The following is an 18,738-nucleotide window of genomic DNA, read 5'->3' on the forward strand; positions in this document are numbered from 1 at the left end:
AGTGGAAGGACCAATCAGGCTGCAAAGTGACAGCTGCTCTGCTAACAGATGGATCTGTTCCATCACAGTAAGTGATTGTGTTTTTGAATCTTAGGATGTGGAAACAGATCAGTATCTGAAGCAGCTGATGCAGGTGTTTCAGGACGGCCTGCCTGTCTGTCTGTCTGTCTGTCTGTCTGTCTGCATGTGTGTGAAGGTGCACATTGGCAACAAACACTCTTTCCAAACATGAATCAGACATTTTATTTATTGAAAGAATCCCGCAAAGTGAATGTGTCTCTGCCTTTTTTCATAACTTACACAGTAATTTCTGAATTTAGTGGCAGCTAAACACAAATTCATATGCAAGTTGTGAAGAAACACATGAAGCCACCTAACATCCCATTGATCATCAACGCTGCAGCAGGCTAAATAGATTTCATCAGAAGCTGGTACAGTCAAAGCATTTGCAGAATGATTAGGAAAACAAAGCTTTAAGCCACAGAACAAGAGGTTTTTTTGGCTGTAGGATATGAAAGATAAACTTTAAAGAAGCATACTTTACGTATGAGTAAGTTCATACATATTGAGTTTCATTCTAACAAATCATGTATATTTTACATTGATTCTGGACATTTTTTGGAATGCTTTACATACCTACAGAGTTAGATTTCCAGATGTGGTTTTCTCAATTTACTTTTGTATTTCAGTATAAAAATCTATTAGCTTTGAGGTAAAAGTATCCCGTATTTGTACTAACATTGCTGAAAAATGCAACACCACTGTTTGGTGCATGAATAAATAGCAGGTATAATGCCATCAAATCCTTTTGTATACTCCTTAGTTGATTAATTTGCAAAAACAGACCAAGAAAGTTAAGACTTAAGTGGCTGGTGTGCCTATGTTCAGCTTATTTCATAATAAGAATAAGTATGTAGAAATACTTCAAACCCTGTTTCTTTGCAAACATTACAGAGAGACAGAGACGGGTACAGATGGGGTACAGATCCTGATTTACAATCCCTTTCACCTCCCATAAGGACACTGAGGGGTTGGGCTGGGGGGAGGGTGAGGAAGGTTTATGAATCTGACCCTAGATGAGATTTTAAGTTTGGACGCCGGCGAGAAACTCAGAAGTCAGGTCCCTCCTTCTTCAAGTTTTGGTAGTCTGTGCTGATGGCAACAAACTGGGGAGGAAGAGAGAAGCATGATGCCGTTGAGCCAATAAGTAATTTCTGTATTTGATATCACGTGCAAACAGTTAGGGGTGTATAAGTCAAATAAATATAAGTTAGAATGTAATCCCTTACTTTTACAGCTTGTATCCACTCACCTTGTACTGGTATGTGGGATCAAGTTGATTCCATGGCTCGGGATTATTGGTCTTGTTCCAGCTAAACAGGAAAACACAAAAAGACAGACTGGATAAATGAGGATTCTTTTCCACAAGTGAGGATACTTTTGTACATTAATAAAGCAGATCTAACACACATTCATTCAGAGGTGATCTGATACCCCTGAGAGCTGCTTCATCCCATCCCTGCTTTGGAGATTACACAGAATAAAAAAATAAACTAAAACCAAAGCAAACAAAGTCAGGGGTCAGTTTCAAACTCAGCCCACAGTATGTGCTAGCCTGCTGGGCCACCAGCAGTACACTCTTTCTAATGATTTTATCAAGCATGTCAACAATCACTACTGCGAATACTGAGAAATGATAGAAGATCTGCAAAGAAACAAGATGGTGCAAACACCTGTGAGCTATTGTTAAAAGCACTTAGCTGTGTCTGCTCTTATTAAAGCATCATTAAGGAATTATCAACAGTTTGATAGCAGCAGGAGGAGAGGCAGTCCAAGCAAGAAGAAGTTTGAAGGGGAAATGAAAGCGAGTGGGGATCCCTGTTGTCAGAAACAGTCATAAATCAAATGCTTCTTCTTCATTATGGTGTAATAATATTAATCTGCTCTCCACATGCCTTGTTAAAATGTTTGCAAATCTCAATTGATTAAATTATAAAAGGGAGGAAGTCTGAGTTTCATTACATATCAATGGTGGTGCACTCTATCTGTGATAGGGGGTTATAGATTTCTTGTTATTCTTGTTTGAAACTGCGGTCTCATCACCCCTTAATGATGTGTAAACAGAACTACACAGATTTCTTCTGTTTTATCAGTAAACAGCTTTAGACATCCATGATGAGTTTCTTTGTTTTACCAAATATCACACTTGATTATGACATATCATCTCTGTTACACATCAGCAGAGGTCACAGGGAAATATAAAGGTTCTTACGTGACGTGGGGTCCTTTGGCCAGCCGGATCAGATACAGAGATGCCCCGCCCATTCCCAAACAGATGAAGAAGAACTGGGGGATGAGCTGAGGATGACAATAGATATGTTTGTTTAACATTTGATGATTTGTTATTTCTGAATGTAATATATAATACTGTACTACTTAATAACTCTGAGACAACACATAATCATCTTATGAGTCTTTATTGGATGCCATTTACTGTGTATAGAGAAGTTTAAGCTGTCAGCAGCAACGCATATCTGTGATTGATTGATATTGCTTGACTGATTGTCGCCTGCAGGATCAGGAAGAACAGACAGCTGTGACTGAGTCGAATCCTAAATATAGGCCTAAATATACTCAGTCTTCAAATTCTGACATATAACATGTAAGATGTGTTTATGTAGCATTTAATGAACTGTAGTATCAGTATCTTACTAAAAGTTGTGTAATTACCTTACATCAAATCAAGCAACAGCCAACAGGGAAACAACCTAATCTGACCCTGTGAATGTTACAAAACTAACACATTATATCTCTTTATTTTCAATCCAAGTAAATAGATCTGTGGTTGTACAAGAAGTTATGTGCTAAAAATTCTAGACTAGAATTTCTTGGCTTTGTTATCCAGGAGTTTTATGAATCAGTTAGGAAAGTATGACTTTCATGTAACAGATTGTTGTCTCTAACATGTTTTTATATCTGTGCCTTCAGGAACACAACAAGGTAAGCGATGCCATTTTTGCTTACCAACTACAAGAAAGTTTGATTTTAAAAATGCTCCACAGAAAAGGTGATAAGGAAAGTTTTTAACACTTAAAGACATGAAGACAATGGCTACAGTAATACCCAGTGCACATTTAAAAAATCTATGTCTGCGGGTAATCATTATCATTAAAGTTTGGTTATTGTTCTACCAGAGCTTCGTTTCAGCTGGATATTCCGTTTCTAACGCTACTGGCTCATATCTGTATCTGCTGCTTTAACTAAAGTTTATCCACCTTATTGCCGCAAATGTGGCCGATCAAATTAGCTCCACCTTCAACGGCTACAACATTAAAATTAGCTATTTGGATAGAATCAAAGTAAAACTAGGACCAATGCTGCTTACAAACACACACTCTTTTCTAAGTCCATCTGTCTCACTGTCTATCTGCCTGTCTAACTTTCCATCTGTCTGTCAGACTGTCTATTTGTCTTCCTGAACATTCCTTCTCTTTCTCTTAAACTTTCCAGGTCTCTATAACTCTCCCTGTGTCTCTCTTTCTGTGTGTCTTTCTGACTTGATCGGGGAAGCATATTGAGTCTCACAGGGATTTGCTCCCTGCAGCGTCTGTCTCCCTCACGCTGCCTGTCTCTCAGCCTGTCTGTCTGTCAGGATGATAGCCCATATCAAGGAGCTCTGGTAGAGTCTCATAGGGATTTCCTTCCTGCAGTTCCTCTCTCTTCACCTCTCTCTCTCTGTCCCCCTCTTTCTCCTGGGAGGCTGATGACAAGAAGTTAAAATTCAGTCACTCCATTCGCTGACAGCAGGGCTGGTGAAAGTGCAGAAATAATCCCTTCCCCTGTGGGAATAACTCACATTTTTCCATTTATTTAAGTCAAACTACTCTTTTCCAAAATGCTCATATTTTGTCAATTCAGATGTAAGAGGTCTGTAAAAGTCACACATCTTTTTTTAAGTCTAAAGTCTCTGTCAGTTTGGCTTGATTTTAGATGAGCCACTAAGCAACTTAACCTAATGAATTAGAGTAAATACAAGATTAGAAAGGACAAAATTAGACTTCTGATTACGTCTCCTGTTTTGACCCATTAAACTTAAAAGCTCTACAAACACAGAAGGCTTTCATCAAGTTTGTCTTCTGTTGTATTTTATTAAGTAAAGCAAGAACATAGTATAATAGTACATATAACATCTATAGTTCAGTCTAGCAGTTTAAAATTCAGCATAATAGGCTTAACCATTTTAGAGAGGTACCGTAGGCTACATGTTAAAACATTTTTGAAAATGACTTTTAAGCACACAGAGAAGAAGTAAATATAACTTACCCCAGGATGCTTTTTAGCATGCTCCACTGCTGTCCGGAATATCATTGCTCCAGTTTAAAGAAATGTATGAACGATGTGTGAAATAAAAAAAATTCAGAGTCAATGTTTCAGGCCCTAGTTATCAACAACCACAAGCTATAAACGGCTGTGCAAAGACAGGATTTAGACCTGTTGCTCTCTGCATGTGGAGGGAGGAGGGAGGGAGGAGGAGAAAGAGGTCATTTACATCTGATTACAGCTCCTTCTGTTCCCTTGTTGGGGTGATTACACTGGGAAGCAGCTTATATTGAACGATAAGGTTTCACCACTGTGAATGTTAATTTAATATCCAAGCCGGTGACATTTGATTCTCATATCAGGGTGTTAAATTAGATGTTGGTTTTTTCTCCCTTGTTCCCTTCACTGTAGTTTAAAGGCTTTTGGGCCCTTTGGGAGGTAACTGGAGGAAACAGGGAAACATACAAACACTGTGTCCTTTTAAAGGCCATTAGGGAGTATCAGTGTCCATGGACCTCTTTAGTTTCCCAAATCACATCAGTTCAAATGTATACAGTTCACATCCCAAAAAACACAGTTCACTGGAAAGCTGCAACAACAAAGAGAACATGAGGACCAACACACTGGAAAGAGGCTCCTTCAAGTTGAAAAAATTGCTGCTATTTTTTCAAAATAATTATGTTAAATAAGTGTTTAAGAAACTCTGGGCATGAAAAAATAATCACAAAAGATAATACATTCTATGAGTTACACGCCTGAGACAGACTTACACAGGTCTGTTGTTTTGTGGTGTGTTCATGTTGCATCTTCTATAAATACACTCATAGTTACTATTCTTTATCTCCTGGCTGAATATCTTAGCAATCAAAGTCAGGGACACTCCTAACCCTAATTATGTTCCACAAGGATCGTTATCTTAACCTTAAAAAGGACTTCCCAAAATGCCTATCATCACAGAATTACCTAAATGCATATAAGAGATTTGAAAAAACTTAGCAAGTATTCTTGTTCAGCAAAAAATGCTGTGAATTTCATTTGAATTTAATTAGTTTTTTTTTTCTTGTTGCAAAATCTTTGTCAACCCCAAAAGTGATTCTACACCATTAAACAACAGATGTATGCTATTCATATAAAACCTCTATTGCTGTGACTTGTGCATCCTACACTACTGAATGATAACCCCCTGATGCTAGCAAACATACAGATCTTTACTTGGCTGTCTGTTCACATAAAAATACATACACACATAAAAATGTATTTGCTTATTAAAGAAACCTTTCTATCTTTGAGTGGACACGTCTCTCTGATTCAATTAACTTCAATAAGACACAGGAGTGCTTCACTTTCAATAGCCAACAGACTTGTGTTACCTCCCAGGCACCACACGTCTGTCCTCAGATAATAAAGCAGCACCTTCAGGGTCACATGGTCAAGGCTGGAAGAATATATATCTTCACAATTACCATTTAGTTTAGAAAAAAATAGTAGCTTGCATAGAATATTATGTAAGCCATCAACTGTAAGTATAAATTAATGTGTGATCATTTCCAAAACTGCAGTAAATTTTTTACAATAGCAAAGAATTAGAATAATTACTTCATCTGCCTCAGACAAGGTGTCTGCAGACGGTAATACATTATAGTGTGGGACAGGGCCATAGCTCTACCAACCTTTCAAAGTCCTGTGTATGTGTGAGTGTGTGTTCTAATGGTAGTAAAACCTTTTTGGTAGTGCGTCTGTTTGTGTTCAAAACAGTAGTCAGGTGGACTATTCAATGGACAGTTAACGACAATAATCCTAGCACATTCAAGCTGTCGTCCCTTTAAGGAGCTGTGTTTCAAACCTCCTTAAAGAGATACTTCATGTCAAATCTACCTTCTCAGCACAAAACCCTTACTGTGCCCACTGGAGGCTTGAAAGGGAGCTCTGAAAAGTTTGGAGTTAGATCTGTGTCACTTTTCACAGGATTATTGATACGTTTTAACAGCAAAATAAAAGTTATGTATTTACAGAAACTCCTCAGACTGCTGCTGCAACATTGTCAACTTTCCTTCTCAAACAAAATGCTTATTGGTGAAAATAATATAATATAATAATATTATTATATATATTATAATATATGATATATTATATATCATATATAAAATAATAAATGGTAAATGGACTGTACTTACATAGCGCTTTTCTAGTCTTTGCGACCACTCAAAGCTATTTTTACACTACATATCACATTCACCCATTCACACACTGATGGCAGAGGCTGCTACGTAAAGTGCCCAACTGTCAATCAGATATCACAATTTAGGGTTCAGTGTCTTACCCAAGGACACTTCGACATGTACCCTGAGGGAGCTGGGGATCGAACCCCCAACCTTCCGATTGACAGACGACCGACTCTTCCACTGAGCCAGAGTCGTAATATAGTATATATTTTCAGAAGTATGGATTGGTATGAATAATTGCTCTGTTTTAGTATCTTTATTCCTAAAACACAGATGGGTAGGAACTAAAAACCTTTTGCTGTCACTCTTCAAGAATACTGGGGATATTGATATATGCTTTAAAGACGGATACTGGGAATGTCCCGTTACAGGAATCCCATGAAATAAGACACGAAACAGTGCAAGCAATAATGACAGACTATTAAACAGAGACAGTGGCCATGTTGTATCAGGCAGGTCTGTTTTTTCGCATTCAGTTTATAATGTTGACGGCGTTCCTGTTGGCCTGTTAGCTTCAGTCAGTGAGTGTTACACAGGAGGTTTCTCTGGTAGGACAGCATAGTAAGTAAGATAAGTAGTAAGACATAAAATTATCCAATTAAAAAACCTCACTGAACATGTGTCACACCACTAAATCTGGGTCCTTGTTTTCTCCTCCCCTCCAACGCAGGATTGTGTGACATGAGCTCAACCTTGCCTGGTGCTCCTGCTGACCTGCAACACTACAGCTCACAGACAATCCCCCTAATTGGACACTGGCCAACACAGTGGCACGAACAGGCTCCAATGCGGCACAGGCTTGTTTAAAAATACACACTATCTGCATAGTGTACCTATGTTAGCGCTTGAGCTGTAGAGAAGTTATTTATAATCCTCACCTAATGATGATGTTTATTGGTCCTAGCAGTATATTCGACACCAACATCTGGCAAGGTGGTGAGAGTGCACAAAAGTGAGAAAATGAATGTATACTTGAGCAAAGGGGAGGTGAAAGCAGGTATGAACATGGGTAAAAGTGGGAAACATGGCCACCCTTCACATCTGTTCTTTTGTTGTTGAATTTGAGCATCATTAATGACCATTAACACAGAAAATATCGAAAACTCATATCAGTAAGCCTTTACAGGTTGTTCACCTGCTTATTTATGGTGCAAGAAAAACCAAAAGCAACGTAATGGCATCTTCATTAGCCTAACTATGGAAATGAAAAAGGTTGAAAACATCCTTCATTAATTGTCTCTTCTGAGTTTTTTTTCTAAATGTAGCCATAGAAATAAATCCTGTTTACTTGCTTTTACACATAAAAGATTGCCTTGTTTTTCCTATTTAATCCCTTTTGTTAAATTCAAGCCAGTCACTCTGCAGTCACACGCCTGTTTTGGCTCTGATTAGCCCTGCTTTGGAAACCAGGGGGCTGTTTGTTCCTGTGTGTCTGTGTTGCTGTGCTGCATGAGAAAAAACAGAGCAAGCTAGCAAGGGGTTTGAACCTGTGGCACACTTTAACACCACATAATACCATTAGACCAAAGAGGCCTGGTGGGTTAATAATGTGGACCAACAAGGAACAGAACCGTGCTGCAAACATCAAGTCACATGACATTTGTGATTAAACTAGATTTGTAGATTAGTGGGCCAAACACAAAGAACATTTATAAAACTAATATTACATGAAACCAAAGCATCAGTTTTAGCACAAATGGAAACCTTCATTGAGAATGTATCTCTTCTTGAAGCAGTTTTACTAATCAACAGCTTTACAGAGGAAGTGTGAAACTCTTGGCTCTAATATACCTACAAGAAATCCCTATCACAGAGGAATGTTATGATATATCTGCTTTTGTTAACATACTGATAACAAAAAGCTTTGCTGAGTTGCAGCTGGAGAGGCTGAAACAAAGATAGTTGTGCCATCTAGTGGGGTGAAACTATATTGCAAGGCCTAATAATGTCATCTGCAGTTAGAGGTGCCTCTCAAAAAATAAGAACATCGTGGAAAAGTTCATTAATTTCAGTAATTCAGTTAAAAAAGTGAAACTCATTTATTATAGAGATTCATTACACACAAAGTGAAATACTTCAAGCCTTTATTTCTTTTAATATTGATGATTATGGCTTAGAGCTAATGAAAACCCAAAATTCAGTATCTCAGAAAATTAGAATATTACATAAGCCCAATTAAAAAGGATTTTTAATACTGAAATGTCAGTCTTCTGAAAAGTATGTTCATGTACGCACTCAATACTTGGTCGGGGCTCCTTTTGCATGAATTAATGCATCAATGCGGCGTGGCATGAAGGCGATCAGTCTGTGGCACTGCTGAGGTGTTATGGAAGCCCAGGTTGCTAGCGGCCTTCAGCTCGTCTACATTGTTGGGTCTGGTGTCTCTCATCTTTCTCTTGACAATACCCCATAGATTCTCTATGGGGTTCAGGTCAGGGGAGTTTGCTGGCCAATCAAGCACAGTAATACCATGGTCACTAAACCAGGTACTGGTACTTTTGGCAGTGTGGACAGGTGCCAAGTCCTGCTGGAAAATGAAATCAACATCTCCATAAAGTTTGTCAGCAGAAGGAAGCATGAAATGCTCTAAAGTTTCCTGGTAGACGGCTGCATTGACTTTGGTCTTGATAAAACACAGTGGACCAACACCGGCAGATGACATGGCTCCCCAAATCATCACTGACTATGGAAACTTCAGACTGGACTTCAAGCAACTTGTATTCTGTGCCTCTCCACTCTTCCTCCAGACTCTGGGACCTTGATTTCCAAATGAAATGCGAAACTTACTTTCATCTGAAAAGAGGACTTTGGACCACTGAGCAACAGTCCAGGTCTTTTTCTCCTTAGCCCAGGTAAGACGCTTCTGACGTTGTCTCTGATTCAGGAGTGGCTTGACACGAGGAATGCGAGTAGTTGTAGCCCATGACCTGGATGTGTCTGTGTGTGGTGGCTCTTGATGCACTGACTCCAGCCTCAGTCCACTCCTTGTGAAGCCCCCCCAAATTCTTGAATCTGCTTTGCTTGACAATCCTCTCAAGGCTGCGGTCATCCCTGTTGCTTGTGCACCTTTTCCTACCACACTTTTTCCTTCCACTTAACTTCCTATGAATATGATTGGATACAGCACTCTGTGAGATACTCTCTGAGATACTGAATTTTGGGTTTTCATAAGCTCTAAGCCATAATCATCAATATTAAAAGAAATAAAGGCTTGAAATATTTCAATTTATGTGTAATGAATCTATATAATAAATGAGTTTCACCTTTTGAATTGAATTACTGAAATTAATTAACTTTTCCACGATATTCTAATTTTTTGAGATGCACCTGTAAAGGGTTTAAAAAAAAATTATCTGGTGTCATCTGTCCATGCAAATACTCTGGGTTTCTTTGTCCGGGTCTGGAGATACCTGTATGGAGTGTTTTCTACTAAAGAGCTAACGTAGACCCTTGCTGACTCCATTTTTCTTGGATTATCAAGAGCAACAGTTAAATTATATTAACTATTTATATCATTGTCATTTACTTTTAAATTATACCATACTTTTTAGATTACAGCCCAATCTTTAATGTGGTTTACAGATGACTCAACAATTTTGGAAATGGAGTAATCATTTTGGTTATTTCAACATCAATTATCTAATTGCAGCTTCCGAAATGTGAGGATTCTAATAAATAGCATAATTTAAGGCAATCAGGTCACAACAAACCATTCCTGCGGCTCTCACTACTGTAAATTTTCTGAAAGCTTTTAAGATCAAATACTTGAAAAGTATAAATGCTGTCAAGTTGAGTCCAAAAGTAATTTGAATAAAATGACCCTCTGTTTTTAAGTATATAAGTGGTATTAACATGATTCAAACTGAAATGTTTTTCTGTTTATCACTATGAAACAGGTCTGAAGTATTTACGCTGAAAGTTTTACAATACAAATAGTTCCAATGGCATCTATGAGTGCAAATGGTAGTAAGGATATGCTTAATCGATGTTACGATTATGAGGGGGTCATTGGAAAATGTTCTCCCATGTAAGGGGTCCCTGGCCAAAAAAAGTTGGAGAACTACTGTAAGGGATGAAACTGTTGGTATGAAAAGGCAAACAATTTCAAGACACTTGGGAAAGAAATAACTAAATGGTTAAAAAAAATACACATTATTACACAAATGAAAATGTGGTCAGTGTTTATGTAAAAATAAGTTATCTGCATAGATAGATGAAACAAGATGTAAGATGTGAGTATTTGAGTGAAAGGTTTTAAAGTGAGCATAGTAGAACAGAGAAATAGGGACTGAGGAAGGGACAGTGAGTATAAAAATATTCAATTCATCTGTAACCACTGGCATCAGCCAGCTGCCGCCTTTCTTCTCCATCTGATTATTAACTTCATATCAAACATCTGTTTCAATCAGTGAAAATATATATTTATAAAAACACAACAACAAATTCTAATTACATAGTAATTAACATAGTAAGTTAGTACTCTCAAAGGAGATTCAAAGATTCAAAGAGTAAAGTCTTCTTTCCTTTGATTGAATGCATCCAGTTCAAACCTGCTCATTGGGGGTTGTTGAAAGGCATGCTGGGAACTTTAAAGGGTCCAGTTTAGGATGTAACCATAGAAACATCAGCAACATTAGAACCGGGTGGTGTCAGGGCAGGCGTTACCATGGTGAGGGCAGCAGAAGCTCCGGTTGATGTCAGTGTGGTACCGGCAGGCTCGGCAGGGCGGACAGGAACTGGTTTGGTGAGTTTCATGGGAATGAAGACATTAGAGGCACAGTGCTCACTCAGGTACTCGCCTCCTTTCTCCTCATAGTCCTGTCTGCTGATCCATCCCTCTTCCAATACTCCCCCTCCTCCAGGTGGATGCTCCAAGGCCCAGTCTCTAGCCCCATACCAGGCATCCAATGCTGGCTTCAACGCCTTTGTAACCTTGGAAGGAGTCAGCCAGAGTTCAAATGTATTGGCTAGAGGATAATGTCCAGATTATGTAAAGTATCCATTTAAGGTATTTGGGCAGCTAAATCATGTTGTTCCTGGATTTTAGTATTTTTCTCCAAATTTCCTTTTTCACGTTTAACTCAACTAAGGTTCTCTCTTTCTAACTTAACATATGAAGACAAAATTTGTCTTTAGCGTATGCAGTGTGAGGTGATTCAGAATACCATTGATGATTGGCACTGCAGTTTGGATAGTGTAATAATAGAAAGGGCTTTTTAAAGGATATAAAAAAGGACCTTGTACCTTGAAGTGTGATTGGAAGGGTCTCATAGCTCGCAGTTCTCTCTCCACTCTCTCCTTCATCCCTGGGTACTGCATGTTCCCTCCTGTTAGAAATACATTGCTCACCAGCGTCTCCTGCTGCTCTGGAGTGTACCTGAATTTGGACAATTCTTAGTGTGTTTGTATGTACCGTTCTTAATGTGCATATGTGAGCTTGTAATTGCTAAGTCCACCTGTCATAATGTAATGTAATAATGTAACATTACCTTGCCAGGACGTACTGCAGCGTCTCCATCAGTCCCATCTGGTCTTCTCCAGTCGGTGAGGGCTGGAACATGATCTCAGGACACCGCAGACGCTCCGTTCCCACAAACAGCTGGTGGTACTCTGCCATGTTGAACACAGGCTGCAGAAAATATTAAAGTTATTTTCAAATGACATTAATGTGTAACAAGTACTTAAGTGTTTCCACCTGGTACAGCTTATGAGCAAAGTTAGCAAGTCTTTTTACAAGAACTAAATAATAAAGGACAAAAAGTTTCTTGCACATCCTGCCTCATATTACACTGGCAGATAATTGCCTGCATAGAATTAATCAGGATAAATGTCTGTCTGGGAAGTTTCTCTGAGCCATTACCTGAATCACATTAGCAGGTTTTTCTGGCAGTGTGTCCTCGGGGAAGTCAGGATCCATCAGCGCCACTCCGTCTCCCTCGTCCATCGGCTGCTCCAGCTCAGACACCTGGCAGAGAGCAACAGAACAGCCTCAGGCTTCATGTCAGCTGTGGCACATCGGCTGCAGCAAACAAGGACTTATCCTGTAGAGCCCCACAGCACATTCACGATAATGACATGATAATGTCACCTCAGCTCAAGCACCAAGTTCATCAGGTACTGCCATTACTTTTGGTCAGAATATATAGTGTAGTTTCACAGCTTTGCTTCATTGTTACTTTTGCTAAGTGTTGCATTTGCATAGCCCAATGATACAGTGCATACATAGAAACACTGCTTGTATGCAATGGCTATATACTAAATTTATGTATGTACTTTAGTGTTAATTAATAAAATGCTGGACTATATATCTTTTGTTTACATGTCTGTTATATATTTGTTAAGATTTTAGTTTTCTGGTGAAGTAAAACCCACCTCTGTCTTTCCCTCTGCTCCGTCACTGTGCAGCAGTTTTTGTCTGCCCTGCTCCACAGCCAGCTGCAGTTTGTTGATGTACGACTGCAGCTCCTCGGCTGAGTCCATGTTTAGCTCCACCAGACTCTTATGAAACTGATCCAACAGGCCGTCCTCCAGCAGCTCCTGCACACCCAATACACACACTATACCATCACTTTGCACCACACACCAGCTGTGTTTTAGAATCAAAGCAATGATCAGAAATCAAGGCAAAAATCTCTCAATGGTTTCTTTTGATTTTGTATTTTTATTGTAGACAAAACATTTCTAAGAGAAGCAGTTAACGTTTGTCTATTTGTAGCTACGAGTTTTAAATAGGTCAAAATGTCTTAATGTTAAATAAGTCATATTGAAAGACTTGATTGAAACAAACTGTCAATGATACAATAGGTCCCTTGCCTGAACTGCCATGAGTCTATCCAGCCTCTCTTGGTCCTGCTGCAGTTTCTCTTCCCGACGGCGGGCATTGATCTCCTGAAGCCGTCGCAGCTGCTGAGCTCTTCTTTCCTGCCTCTCCTCTACGCTCACACAGCCGCCCGGCACCTTACTGGAAAAGGGAAGCTGCATACGGTGAACCTCCCGCTCATAAAACTCGGGGCTGCGCCACTTTTCCAGCTCTGTGGACAACATAACACAGAAGGAATGCAGAGTAAGAAAATAAACAAGTAGCACTGAATTTAATGCTTTATTGTCATTATACACACACACAGTGTACAACGAAATTAATAGCATGCATGGGGTGCTCGCTCCACCAACTGAGCTAAACCAGCACCCTGCGATCTATATTTCTAAAGTGTGGGTCCTTCAACTATTCAAAAATTGGAATAATTATTTTCTTCTGCAACTCTGAGTTGTAAACTTTCCCAGAGAAACTGCAAGCATATGCATATATATATATATATATATAATATATATATAATTGCAATGACACACGCTACCTTCATGATAGTCCACAGCTGTGTAACTGTGTTCATGCAGCAGCTCCTCCACGCGGCTGAGTGTGATGGCAGCAAGGTGTCCTGGGTATTTTAGCTGAAGGAGACGCTGCAGGTAGGACGCTGCCTGACTTCCAGCCACATTCACACGCTTACAGTTCACCGCATCAAATCTAGAATAAATACCATGAAAAAAAATTACAATCTACAGAACAAACTGTGTGTATGATTAGATGACTGCAGATGAAGGAATGAGGGAAAAAGGGCACACGGGATAATACATACAGAGACAAATATAGAGAGGCAATATAAAATAAACAGAAACAGGGCAAATATAACACAGAAGCAGATGTTTTTTACTTTGGATCCTAACCTGCCATTTATAACCGGCAGAATGTGTGAACAGTGGTATCCTGAGGACAGAACGATGCCAGTGTGTGGTGGCTGAAGGTTCCTTTGAGCGTTATTGTGGTAGAAACTGTACAAGCCGTCCACGCCGTAAGACACATAAGGGACACGGTAGCACTCAAACAGCAACTCTGACATCATCTGCCGACAGTGCAGCGGGTTGCAGGGTGCCTCTGTCAGTACAATGGGATGTTCGACACTGCCCTAAAAAAACATGATGAAAGTAATTAATCACCTGCTTGTCATTATGAGTTAGTTTAACTACATAAAAAAATAATGGCTAAATATTAATAGTCTGCTTTACTGTAATTAATCATTTCACTATGCGAACATTTGGGGTACATTCCAATTCCTATAGGCTATTTTATTATTTGGATCAAGGAGCAAAAAAGGAACCCTTGAGACATGAGTGAGGATACATGAGGCCGACCTTTGCAAATCTGTTCATGATAAGATACTGTAGTAGCTGAACAGACTGCTTGGAACTCTATTACATCATCACATAGTTTTACAACAATCTGACACCTGTGTAGGTCTATTCAAGTTGCAAACCCTGATGGGTTAAAATTAAGGCCAACGCAGAAGTGCCAAGTGCTCCAAAGAGAGTCAATCCCCATTAGTAGACACCAATTTTATTATGCTCAACTTCCCAGCAGAGTTAAACATGTTTGCATCCTTGTACAAAAAAAAACAGGCCTGGACCCTATTGCTAATTTCCCCATTCATGACAAATGTACTTGGGGTGAATTTCTACATAACTGCCCTGGATTAAACGAAATGAATTCTTATTGTAAGTTTGATCAATTTATTTAATTATGCATAATTAAGGGGATGACCATTTCTAGTGACCTCAATTAATCCCATCCTCTGAAGTTGACCTCTTGGCTGTGCCTTTTAGAGATTTATCAGACTTATTGCTTACTGTGCCATTAATTGCATAAACATACAGTCCAAGAAATCTGTAGAAGACTGTAAAGCTTTGATAACTTTGGCCGAAATGCCAAACTCATGGCTTCAAAACAGCAATAATGGGTGACGTTACCTTGCCACTTGTTATTCACAAATCATGGTTATTGCTTCAGTTGTTTCACCATGTTTAGTATCAATTGAGGAAGTAAGGTTTTACTTGCTCATTATAATGTTTGTCTCTTTTAATTTCTGTCTTAGGCATTCAGGATCCTCCCTGGACTTGGTAGGTGTTATGACCTTCTACTCCCATTAGCAGAGAAAGGCAGATGGATATGGCTATCAGTGACGACAAACCACCGCACTACTCTCCTTGAACCGCCGTTATCTAATCTTGCAGTATTCATTCACTGCAGAGTAGCAACATCCTTAGAGGTCTGCACCTTTACTGGTAGGAACAGTATGTAACTACGTATTTAAAATTCAGAAGTCTTGTTGGATGTCCAAAGCTGCCTACTTTGGCTTTAGTGTAGTCTATAATACTAATGGTATATAAATGTAGTTTATATAAATATAGTCACATCTGTATTATTTTAATGCAGATGTGAGTTTTTTCTGCTTTTCTCTATCTGGTTTGACAGTAAGCTGATTATCCTTGAGTTTTGGTTCAGTAAAGATGTCACTTTGAATAAAACATTTTTACACTAAACACTTCACCAACAAAATAATCAGCACTGCAGTTTCATCAAAAATGAAAGTCATGAGCCTGTCTTAGTAGCTTGTTTGGGTTTACTTTTTCAGGTCTGACTTTGATAACTTTTGCCTTTTAATGTGAAGTGTGCAGAGATTATTTTCGTTGATAACTTGAAATACAATCAGATTAAACAAGCAACCGTTTAATGTCTGGTAATATAGATAGGCTAATGCAGACTTTAAAGAGTATCCTGGAGTGGAGACATTAAATCAACATGTCAAATGGCTTCGAAATCAACACGAAATGTGGCTTTTTGTAGGGAAAGAGGAGAAGTAACACATTACAATGGCTTCACGTCCTCCGTCTAGTAAAATCAGAGAATACTTGGCTTCCTATTTGCTGGTTGATACTAATGTTGCATCAATACATTATCGCGAACAGTGACCGCCCACCACTTACCTCTGATGCGATGCCCAGGTGTGTAAACACGTAATCAAAAATGAGCTCCTGTATCTCGAAATTGACCACCACATTTCGGTCGAACTGGCTCTTCAGCAGCCACCGCAGCGGCTCGAGGTTGGGGATATCGTTACCGATCTGGGTCTCGCTGCGGGCAGCTCCTCTGTTACGCGCCGCCACCGACCTGAAGAGCAGCCGCGGAGAGTCAAACTCCCCCGCTGGAGCCGCCCAACCAGCCCGGGTATGGAAGGAGCCATTATCTATCACTATTGTGGCAGATGTATGGTTCAGACACTGTGTTGGAAGCTCAAAAATCGGGTCGGGAGAGGACTTACAGTCCTGAAATGAGAAAATTTGATAGACCGGTTCCCCTTTGGAAGCCATTTTGGGAGTGCGTCACACTGAACTACTGCCGAGTGGAGGCTTGATGTAGCCGATCAATAGTTCCTATTTAGTTTTTTAATCAACTATTTGGACCATAGACTATACAGTCTTTGATTTTAACACATAGCAGGCACTGAATCCGAGAGAGTCTGTAAAATGTATTCAATACAAAATAGTACAATAAATTGTTCGCTTTATTGTTTTAATAGTCTGGCGAAGTGTTACTGACTTACTTTGTTTGTTTGTTTGCTTTTTATACATTAAAAAACATTCCTTATTTTTCTGTATTGCAAGTTTTAACATGAATGTCTGGTATAAATCCGTAAAAAGATACGGTAAATTCAATTTTGAAAAACATACCTTCTTTTCACCACCAGAGGTCGTACTATATTAAAGGCTATGTACAGTCAGTCACTTTTTGGTGAGACCATAGACTGTATACAGTGTTTGGGGGAGACGCACGAATTCATCCTTGGTGCATTATTATGGTGCAGTATTGCGTAGGCAAACTCTCGGATTGGGTCTATTACAATTTATTACAATTCACATACGTATGCTAAATTTATATCTTCTTTTAAAATATTTCACCAAATGAAATCATTAAATCAAAAGCAATTAACATTATAATTGCAATCGCGGTTTACACAAGATAGATTTTCTTTAGCCGAGGCTACCTCAAAAATCTCACTGATTCATTGTTAAGCCAGTCTGTAAACACTCTAGGTCTACTGTGCAGCCACACTTTGTTCAAATTCAAATTGCTTCATAGTGCAAATCCTAAAGTGTCTATTAAGGATGCCATAAAAATGAGCTTCACACACATTTCCAATCTTTATTCAAACTTAAAGATAAACGAATGGGTCAATTTTGAAGCTGCATTCTAACCATGTGAACAGACATTTTCCCCCAGGCCATGATCCCTGATTCTTGTCTGCCTGCCGTCCTGTTATTCTCAGCTGACCGAGTGAACCCTCAGCTGGTGATGTAGGACACCTGCACATGTGAACTACTGTACATCCCCATAGACTTCAATTCAGACCATTCAGTCAATGCAAATGTTCTTCTTAAATGTTGAAGATTAAGGCTGGGTGTGTACTAGTATAAGTCAGCTAATGGAAAACATTTGCCTGGTTACAATGTTTGCTAATAAAGTTCCCCATGTTTATTTATTTGAGCGTGATTTCCCCCCTATATTTTAGGTTGTTGAGTCCTCTGTATCTAAATTAATAAGACAGAACTTTTGAATTGTATTCTCACCTTTATTTGATCAACCAATGTCTCTGTTTTAAAATGGAAGCACCCTTTTTTAGTTTATACAAAATACTATATAAAAACTCGTCTTGCCACTTTGGATCTTTAAAGAAAACTGAAAATATAATAATAAAAGCATATTTCCCACAAACATTCTTAGACTAGTTACACACCTTGAATGTTGCAGTCTGTATAAAGAATTGTATTATATAGTTGCTATTAAATTTAAAAAGTCTCTTTGCTATTGTTTTACAGCAGGGATGTCAGAATAATAAAGCGTATTTTCTGGATTGTGTCTGTTTATTTCCTGGATAGCATTCAGTGGAAGCAGAGAATGAAAAGGATGAAGGAAGGAAAGTGTGCGTGTGCGTGTGCATGTGCATGTGCGTGCGTGTGTGTGTGTGTGTGTGTGTGTGTGTGTGTGTGTGTGTGTGTGTGTGTGTGTGTGTGTGTGTGTGTGTGTGTGTGTGCAAGAGGGGTATTACTGTATGAAGCTTGATGGTGTGTCACTGAAGCACAAGCACAGTTCAGTGCTCAGGCACAAAGCTTTAAGTGACTGCTGCCCCCTCCTCCTGATGCTAATAAGCAGATCTGGGTCAGCTCACCCTCTCAAACCACACACACACACACACATACAAACACACATGGTTACATACCCACCGGTAACACTCACACACACAATCACAACTACAATAAACAAAATCCCCTCATTTTCGTACATACGGTCACACACTCACACACACAC

At 39.2% G+C, this 18,738-nt stretch overlaps 2 protein-coding genes across 2 annotated transcripts; both read right to left on the bottom strand.

The window, feature by feature from the left end:
* Window positions 1–240: 240 nt before the first annotated feature.
* ndufa4l2a (NDUFA4 mitochondrial complex associated like 2a) lies at window positions 241–4,490 on the bottom strand. The gene is made up of 4 exons (XM_069660576.1): window positions 4,324–4,490; window positions 2,273–2,358; window positions 1,313–1,373; window positions 241–1,166 (listed from the first exon to the last, which is right to left on the bottom strand). Exons 1-4 carry the CDS (start codon window positions 4,366–4,368, stop codon window positions 1,110–1,112), a joined length of 249 nt encoding a protein of 82 aa, XP_069516677.1. The 5' UTR covers window positions 4,369–4,490; the 3' UTR covers window positions 241–1,109.
* Window positions 4,491–10,721: 6,231 nt separating this feature from the next.
* On the bottom strand, window positions 10,722–16,745 carry actr5 (actin related protein 5). The gene is made up of 9 exons (XM_069660531.1): window positions 16,359–16,745; window positions 14,265–14,503; window positions 13,895–14,064; window positions 13,356–13,573; window positions 12,915–13,079; window positions 12,403–12,507; window positions 12,032–12,171; window positions 11,787–11,919; window positions 10,722–11,474 (listed from the first exon to the last, which is right to left on the bottom strand). The coding sequence occupies exons 1-9, from the start codon at window positions 16,740–16,742 to the stop codon at window positions 11,145–11,147; spliced, it is 1,884 nt and encodes a 627-aa protein (XP_069516632.1). The 5' UTR covers window positions 16,743–16,745; the 3' UTR covers window positions 10,722–11,144.
* Between the last annotated feature and the right edge of the window lie 1,993 nt (window positions 16,746–18,738).

This window comes from Semicossyphus pulcher, unplaced genomic scaffold, assembly GCF_022749685.1.
Source record: "Semicossyphus pulcher isolate SPU_LCO1_2020_fin unplaced genomic scaffold, fSemPul1.0.p SCAF_13, whole genome shotgun sequence".
NCBI classification, from domain to species: Eukaryota; Metazoa; Chordata; class Actinopteri; order Labriformes; family Labridae; genus Semicossyphus; species Semicossyphus pulcher.